This window comes from Hypanus sabinus, chromosome 5 (assembly GCF_030144855.1).
Source record: "Hypanus sabinus isolate sHypSab1 chromosome 5, sHypSab1.hap1, whole genome shotgun sequence".
NCBI lineage: Eukaryota > Metazoa > Chordata > Chondrichthyes > Myliobatiformes > Dasyatidae > Hypanus > Hypanus sabinus.
In genome coordinates this window covers 183,797,744-183,807,267 of record NC_082710.1, presented here as the reverse complement: position 1 = coordinate 183,807,267, position 9,524 = coordinate 183,797,744, and the positions used below count along the sequence as shown (strand labels likewise).

The window sequence follows — 9,524 nt, the reverse complement described above, 5'->3', positions numbered from 1 at the left end:
TGATCACTTTCCTGGCTGCTTGCCATAGCAGCTTGACTCTCCTTTTGTCCAAAGATCGACCTATCCCAACTCTACCTGGGCAAAGTCTCATATCTAAACCACACACCAATTTCTGCTGTGTATGGTGTTCAAAGGGCAAGGAAGGTAGATGAAGGAATTACTTCATCCTACCAGAGCCCTATGGATTTTTACAGCTGGTATGCTGTTTCTAAAAGTGACTTTGAAAATGTTTTCTAAGTCCATGTCAGAACTTTCCAAAGTAATTTACAGCCGCTGAGAGTGTCACTGTAGTAACATAGGCAATGTACCCCGTTTGACCGTTCACAAGAAGGTTCCGGGATTGAAAGGGTTAACGCATCAGGCACATTTGGCTCTGGGCCTGTACTCATTGCAGTTTACAAGATTGAGGGGAATGATCTCATTGAAACCTATTGAATATGGAATGGCCTAGATAGAGTGGGTGTGGAGAGGATGTTTCCTATAGTGGGGGTGTCTAGGACCAGAGGTCACAGATAGAGTGGATGTGGAGAGGATGTTTCCTATAGTGGGGGTCTTGGACCAGAGGACACAGATAGAATGGATATGGAGATGATGTTTCCTATAGTGGGGGAGTCTAGGACCAGAGGACACAGCTAGAGTGGATGTGGAGAGGATGTTTCCTATAGTGGGGGAGTCTAGGACCAGAGGACACAGATAGAGTGGATGTGGAGAGGATGTTTCCTATAGTGGGGGAGTCTAGGACCAGAGGGCACAGATAGAGTGGATGTGGAGAGAATGTTTCCTATAGTGGGGGAGTCTAGGACCAGAGGACACAGATAGAGTGGATGTGGAGAGGATGTTTCCTATAGTGGGGGAGTCTAGGACCAGAGGACACAGATAGAGTGGATGTGGAGAGGATGTTTCCTATAGTGGGGGAGTCTAGGACCAGTGGGCACAGTCTCAGAACAGAGGGACGTCCATTTAGAATGGATGAGGAGGAATTTCTTCAGCAAGAGAGTGGTGAATCTGTGCAATTGACCGTGGAGGCCAAGCCATTGGGTATATTGAAAGCAGATTTTGATAGATTCTTGATTAGTCAGGGTTTCAAAGGTTACGGAGAGAAGGCAGGAGAATGGAGTTGAGAGGGGTATAAAACAGCCATGATGGAATGGCAGAGCAGACTCGATGGGCTGAATGGCCTAATTCTGTTCCTATGTCTTATGCTGTTACCTCAACAAAGGGACTGCAGCCAGATCACGTCATTTTACTGACCTGCTTGAGAGTTAAATGTTGGTTCTTTGGAATATGGAGGAGAGCTCCCCAGAGAATTAGAATCAGCTTGAATATCACCGACATGCTACAAAACTTGCAGCTTTGTGTAGCCGTACTGCTCAAAAACATAAAAATCTACAGATCACAAAAATAATTAAATGGTGCAGAAATATGATGGTTCAGCATAAGAAGCTGTTCCTGAATCGTTGAGTTTGAGTCTTCTGTACAGGCCTGGCGACGGGTGTGTGGCTGTGAGCGAGGTAAGGGACCGGTTTTGCTGTTGCTTCTATTGTCCTACCAAACATTGTGGACGTGCTGTGTTGGCACCTGAATGTAAGGCGACACTTGGCAGGTTAACCCAACACATCCTTAGTCATCAGTGAATAACACAATGTATTTAACTAAAAGCACGAGGAAGTCTGTAGGTGCTGGAAATCCAGAGCAACACCCACAATATGTTGGAGAAACATGGCAGGCCGGACAGGAAACAAGTAAATGATCAATGATTTGGGCTGAGACCCTTCACCAGAACTGAAAAGGAAGAGAGAAGGTGCCAGAGGGAAAATGTGGGGTGAAGAGGAAGGAGAAAGTGATAGGTGAAGCCTGGTAAATGGCTGGAGAAGCAGGAATCTGATAGGAGGGAGGGAGAAGGTATTTAACTGCATGTCTGGATGTACTGCTGATAGAAGAATGAATCTGAATTCAGGCTCCTGCAGACCATGTGAAATTGTCTTTGACAGCTGATGGGTTCTTGATTTATTTGAAAAGCAAGGCAGCACTCACTCAGCACCACACTGGAGTGTCAGTAGGCTCTCTGTGCCAATCTCTACATGTAATAAAATAGGAATCCAAAACGAGAGCAATGCAGTGAGGTAGTGTTCATGGATCATTCCGAAATCTAATGGCAGAGGGGAAGAAATCATTGAGTGTGGGTCACAGCAGCCTCTCCGGCTCCAATCCACAGTGAAGTTTCTTGTCCACTTCATCTTTTCTATGATTGAAAAACAGTGCGGATCATTGAAAGAAACTGGAACTTGTGTGCCAGGATGAAGTGAAACAATCGTTTCACTCTGGGCGTGTTTGGGGAGGAGGCCTGGCATTGATGCCGATTGTTACTCACCAATGTGCTCTCCTTGGCAGCGGTCACAGCAGCGGAGAATCAACCTGCCACGCTTCATCCCAGCGCAGTCTGCCGACACGGACACCAGGTGAGTGGTGGCCACTGGGACCATGGTTACACAGCACACTGCCGCAACTGTCAATGCTACACCAACTATCAATGTGGCTTCTTCTAATGCAAAGCAACCCCACTGAGGGGAAATAAGATCTGAGATGTTGTGATGAGGTGAAAGGTGCTTATCTTCAAAACTGCCTGGAGTGGTGATGGTGTAGAGTTGCCAGTAAAAGTCTTCAGCCCACATACGTCAATGTTGACTTCAGTAGAAACTAATTCCACAACATGGAACAGGGCAACGCAGTACAGGCCCTTCGACCTGCAATGGCAGGGCGTTCCACACACTCACCACTCTCTGTTTAAAAACAAACTTGCCTCTGACACCCCCCCCCCCCCCCCCGCCCCAGTACTTTCCTCCAATCACTTTATTATGCCCCTTTGAATTAGTTATTCCTGTCCTGGGGGAAGAAGAAGTCCAACCACCTCTATCAAGTCATCCCTCACCCTCTTTCTCTCCAAAGTGTAAAGCTTGTAGGTTGTTCAACCTTTCCTATAAAAACCATAAGTCATAGGAGCAGAATTAGGCCTTTCAGCCCATCAAGTCTGCTCAGTCATTCCATCATGGCTGATCCCAGACCCCACTCAACCCCACACAGCTACCTTCTCACCATTACCTTTGATGCCCCGACTGATCAGGAAACTATTCACTGTCTTGGCCTCCAAAGCTATCTGTGGCAGAGCATTCCACAGTTTCACTACTCTCTGGCTAAAAAAAAAAATTCCTTCATACCTCTACCATAGGAAACATCCTCTCCATATCCACCCTATCTAGACCTTTTAATCTTCGGTAGGTTTCAATGAGATCTCCCCCCAGCTGCATCCTTCTAAAGTCCAGTGAGCACAGGCCCAAAGCTGCTGCTCACATGTTAACCTCTTCATTCCCGGAATCATCCTTGTGAACCTCCTCTGGACTCTCTCCAATGACTACACATCCTTTCTGAAATATGGGGCCCAAAATTGTTGACAATACTCCCAGTGCAGCCTGACTAGTGTCTTATAAAGCCTCAGCATTATCTCCTTGCTTTTATATTCTATTCCCCTTGAAATGAATGCCAATGTTGCATTTCTCTTCTTTGCCACAGACTCAACCTGTGAATAAACCTTCCTGGGAGACGAAAGAGGTCTCCTTAGTCCCTCTGCACCTCTGATGTTTGTATTTTCTCCCCATTTAGATAATAGTATGCACTTCTGTCCCTTTTACCAAAATGCATTATCATACCTTTCCTGACACATTGTTCCATCTGCCACAGTTTTGCCCATTCTTCCAATTTGTCTGTCCTTCTGCAGTCACACTGCTTCCTCAGCACTACCTACCTCTCCACCTGCCTTTGTGTCATCTGCAAGCTTTGCCACAATTATCAATTCCATTATCTAAATCATTGGCAAACAATGTGAAAAGTAGTTGTCCTGTTGCTGACCCCTGAGGAACACCACTAGTCCCTGGCAGGCAACCAGAAAAAGCCCCTTTTATTCCCACTCGCTGCCTCCTGCCTGTCAGCCATTGCTCTATCCATGCCAAAATGCCACTTAATTTTAGTTTGTTAAGCAGTCTCATGTGGCACCTTATCATGTGCCTTCTGAAAGTCCAAGTAAATAACATCCACTGCTACTCTGCTTGTTACTTCCTCGAAGAACTCTTAACAGGTTTGTCAGGCAAGATTTCCCTTTACCGAAACCATGCTGACTTATTTTATCATTAGTCTCCAAGTACTCCAAAACTTCATCCTTAATGGAAAACTCCAACACTCTCCCAACCACTGAGGTTCAGCTAACTGGCCTATAATTTCCTCTCTTTTGCCTTCCTCCCTTCTTAAAGAGTGGAGTGACATTTGCAATTTTCCAGTCCTCCAGGACCATGCCAGAATCAAGTGGTTCTTGAAAGATCATGACTAATGCATCCATTATCTCTTCAGCAACCCATTTCAGAACTCTGGGATGTAGTCCATCTTGTCCAGGGGACTTATACACCTTAAGTACTTTGAAGCTGCCTAGCACCTTTTCCTTTCTAATAGCATTGGCACTCACTCCTGCTCCCTGACCCCTGGCACACTGCTAGTGTCTTCCTCAGTGAAGACTGATGCAAAGTACTTATTAAGTTCATCTGCCATTTCTTTGTCCCCCATTACTAACACAGCAGCATTTTCCAGTGGTCCAATATTAACTCTCACTTCCCTTCTACACTTTATGTTACTGAATAAACTTTTCGTATCCTGCTTTATATCATTGGCTAGTTTGCCCTTGTGTTTCATCTTGTCCCTTCCTATGGCTTTTTAGTTACCTTTTGTTGGATTTTGAAAACTTCCCAATCATCCAACTTCCCTTGTCAGCCACGGTTGTCTACCCCTGCCATTTGAGAACAACTACTTCTGTGGGATATTCTGTGCCTTGTGAATTATTCCCAGAAACTTCAGCCACCTCTGCTCTGCCATCATTCCCTCCAGTACCCTCCTCCAATCCACCCGGGCAAGCTCCTCTCTCAAGCCTCTGTAATTCCCTTTATTCCATTGAGATACTGACACATGTGACTGATGCTTCTCCCTCTCAAATTGCAGTATGAATTCAATCATATCATGATCACTGTCTCCCAAGGGTTCCTTTACGTTAACCTCCCGAATAAGGTCTGGATTATTACACAACACCCAATCTAAGATAGCCTTTTTCCGAGTAGGCTCAAGCACAAGCTTTTTCCTTCTTTCAGCCAGTGATGCCCACGATGTCATAATGCATTTAAATATAGCACCTTCAGTTCTACATTTATCACCTTTTTGAATTTTGCCTCTTGCTGCATTTGTACCCAATCATTGGCTTGTCCTTCCTTACAACATGTTACACCCAGCCATCATCTACATGTAAACCTGCTGGGTCATCCTCAGTTCTATTATCCTGGTTCCCATCTCTCTTTCCCACCTATTAGTTTAAACCACTCCCAACAGCACTATCAAACCTGCCTGCAAGGATATTGGTCCCCTCGGATTCAAATGCAACCCTTTCCTTCTGTGCTGGCACATCTGCTCCAGAAGTGGTCCCAATGATCCAGAAAACTGAATCCCTGCCCCCTGCTCCAATTCTTCAGCCATGCATTTACCTGCCACCTCAATCAATTCCTGTCCTCACTGTCATGTGGAACAAGCAACAATGTCGAGATTACTACCCTTGAAGTTGGACTTGTCAACTTCCTAACTGCCTGTGTTCTGTTTTCAGGACCTCCTCCCGTTTTCTATTTATGTCGTTGGTACAAATAGTGTATGTACCACGACTTCTGGCTGCTCACCCTCCCATTTCAGGATATTGTGGACGTGCTCAGAAACATCGCAGACCTTGACACCTGGGAGGCAAACTAACAACTGCGTTTCTTTTTCACATCCACAGAATCGCCCATCTGTTCCCCCCAACTACAGTGCCCCCTATCACTGCTGCCATCCTCTTCATTGCATATACGATGACTGTGCCACTAGACGGGTCCTCTCTTTTACAGAGTCTGGGTTTTTCAAGCTGCCCTCTGGACCTGTGCAGGATCATGAAACATGATCTCTAATCTAGGTCCATCCCAGTGAATCTCCTCTGCACCCTCTCTAAAACTTCCACGTCCTTCCAATGATGAGGTGACTGGAACTGAGAACGTGCAGACTACCAACTTGCCCCATTGCCCCTCACCCCTCCTGTGATCTGTGCCCCATTGCCTCATTGTTCTTTTTGCTGAACAGGTTGACCTCCAGCCAGCTGCAGGTGTACCAGAGCCCCGAGCAGAGCTACTACGATTTCATGGACGCTATCGACAGGAGGGAAGACACCTTCTACGTGGTTTCTTTCCGAAGGGTAACTATTCCGGGGTTCTGTCATTCTGCATGAAGTCTAATGAGAAACAGTCTTCAGCAAGTAAAAGCTGTACACAAATTGAACTTCCAACTGGTACTTTGGCTGGATTAGTCAATCACTGGGAGTGGGACATTCAGACTCTGTCCCATTGAAACTACAGAGGGGAAAACAATAGTTATTGTTAAAGGTGTATCCCCATCACATAATGCAGAGTTCACAGGTCTGTGTGTCAGTTTTAAAGGTGTATCTCTGTCATATAACACGCAGGTCACAGATCTGTTGTGTCAGATGTAAGGGTGTATCCCTGTCACATAACGCACAGTTCACAGACCTGTTGTGTCATTTAACCTGGTCAGTTGTATCCTGATGGAGCCATCCCACAACACTGTAACACAAGGGGTACATTCTGGGTGCTCGAGTTTGTACTCAGGAGCTTGTAGAAGAGATACCAGCACTGAATATTCTTCTAGTTGGGATGTGCTACCATTGTAAAAACGTACTTCTGTAAATTTACCTAGGTACATTCAGAAACAGCTTTAACATCACTGACATATGTCGTGAAACCACTGCGGCAGCAGTACATTGAAATAATAAAACTATAAATTATAGTGAGATAGATAGATAGATATATATATATATATATATATATATATATATATATATAATTTTAGTAGTGCAAAAAGCGAACAAAAAATAGTGCAGTAATATTCATGGGTTCATTGTCCATTCAGAAGTCTGACATCTGATGGCGGGAGGGAAGAAGCTGTTTCTGAAACATTGAGTTGAGTTTTCAGGCTCCTGTACCTCCTCCCTGATGGTAGCAATGACAGGAAGGCATGCCCTGGGTGCTCAATGATGGATGACATTGCCTTTTGAAGGTGCTCTTAAAGCTGGGGAGGCTAGTCCCATAACACTTCTGTACTCCATCAGGAAGGCCTCAAAGCTCTCCACTTCTTTCTCAATAAAAGAACCAACCAGTCCCCCTCCAACTCCACACTCCTCCATCGGACAGAACTGGTCCTCAACCTCAACAATTTTTACCTTGGCTGCTCCCACCTTCTCCAGACTAAGGGCCCAGCTATGGCTGCCTCTTCGTTAGCTGTGTAGAACAGTCCGTGTTCCAAGCCTTCCCAGGCGATGCTCACCAACTCTTCCTCTGCCACATTGATGACTATTGGTGCTGCTTCCTGCACCCATGCAGAGCTCATCAATTTCATCAACTTTGCCTTGAACTTCCACTATGCCCTTAAATTCACTTGGTCCATTTCTGACACATTGACCTCTCTGTCTCCATCTCTGGAGACAAGCTGTTAACCAACATCTTTTATAGCTACCAATTCCCATGGTTATCTTAACTATACGTCTTCCCATCCTATCTCCTGTAAGAATGCCATTTCCTTTTCCAGGTTCCTTTGCCTCCACTGCATCTGTTCTTAGGACGTGGCTTTCCTTTGCAGGACATCAGAGATCCTTCAAAGGGGAGTGAAGGAAGGGAAAGACCTTCCTCCACTATGGATGCTGTCCTGACCTGTGTCTGCTCCATTTCCCAAGCATCCTCCGTGATTCCATCTTCCCATCACTTTAACTGTGAGAGTTTTGTCCTTATCTACTAACCCATGAGCCTCCACATTCAACACGTCAACCACTGTCTTCAAAGGGATTCTCTGCAACTGTTGCCACCTCTGAAGGGATCTTACCACTAAACATATCTTTACTTCCCCACCTTCTCTGTTTTCCACAGTGATCGCTCCCTACCTAACTCCCTTGTCCATTTGTCCCTCCCCACTGACCTTCCTCCGGGCACTTATCCCTGCAACTGGCCTAAGTAAAACACCTTCCCATTCACCACTTCCATCACCTCCATTCAGGTCCTCAACCAGTCCTTCCAGGTGAGATACTGGTTGACCCGCAAATCTGCTGGGGTCATCTGTTGTGTGCGATGCTCACAACGTGGCCTCCTCTACACTGGTGAGACCCATCCCTAAATGGGGGACTGCTTTGTCGAGCCCTCTTCTCCATCTGCCATAAGCAGAACTTTCCAATGGCTAAACATTTTAATTCCCATTCCCACTCCGACATTTCGTTCCATGTACGGGGTGGAGAAGCAACACCTTGTATTCCATCTGGGTAGTCTCCAACCGTGAATAATTGATTTCTCCTTATGGTAAAATTAAGTTTTCCCTTCCCCTTCCTTCTTCTTCTATTCCCCACTCTAGCCTCTTGCCTCTGCTCACCTGCCTGCCTCCCTCTGGGTCTCCTCCTTCCTTTCTCCTGTGGTACACTCTCCTATCCTATCGGGATCCTTCTGCTTCAGCCCACTTGGCCTCACCTGTCACCTTCCAGCTCTCCTCACCTTTTTATTCTGGTGTCTTCCCCATTCCTCTTCAGTCCTGAAGAAAGGTCTCAGCCTGAAATGTCGACTGTTTATTTGCATAGATGCTGCCTGACCCAAGTTCTTCCAGCATTTTGTGTGTGTTGCTGCGGTGGTTTGTACCTATGATGGAGCTGGCTGAATTTACAACTTTCTGCAGCTTTTTCTGATCCTGTGCAGTGGTGCATCCATAACAAATGGTGATACAATCGGTTAGAATGCTCACCGGAGTACATCGGTAGAAATCTACACGGGTCTTTGGAGATGTAGCAAGTCTACTCTACTCCTAATGAAATATCGCCACTGTCGTGCCTTCTTTGTAATTGCATCAATATATTGGACCAGGATAGATCATCAGAGATGTTGACACCCAGGAACCTGAAACTGCTCACCCTTTCCACTTCTGACCCCTCAATGAGGACTGGTATGTGTGTTGCCTCGGCGTCCCCTTTGTGAAGTCCACAATCAATCCCATGGTCTTACCGATGCTGAGAGCCAGGCTGTTGCTGCAACACCACTCAACCAGCAGATCTATCTTGCTCCTGTTCGCCTCCTTGTCACCATCTGAGATTCTGCCAAGGATAGTCGTGGCATCGGCAGATTTATGGATGGCGTTTGAGCTGTGCCGAGCTGTGGTTGTAGAGAGATGAGCTAAGCACTGTCCTTGAGATGCACTAGTGTTGATTGTCAGTTAGGAGCATATGTTATTTCCAACCTGCACAGACTGTGGTCGTCTGGTGAGGAAGTCTTACCGGGAAGATACGGAGACCCAGGTTTTGGAGCTTGTTGATTAGAATTGAGGGTATGATTGTGTTGAACACTGAGCTGTGATCAATAAATAGCGGCCTGACA

At 46.0% G+C, this 9,524-nt stretch overlaps 1 protein-coding gene across 1 annotated transcript in view; it reads left to right on the top strand.

The window, feature by feature from the left end:
* The window catches only part of atf6b (activating transcription factor 6 beta), a 127,640-nt gene that overhangs the window by 102,814 nt on the left and 15,302 nt on the right, over positions 1 to 9,524 (top strand). The window contains exons 13-14 of the mRNA XM_059971271.1: positions 2,392 to 2,459; positions 6,190 to 6,301. Of these exons, the coding sequence (XP_059827254.1) occupies positions 2,392 to 2,459; positions 6,190 to 6,301 (180 nt within the window). The remainder of the gene's footprint in view (positions 1 to 2,391; positions 2,460 to 6,189; positions 6,302 to 9,524) is intronic.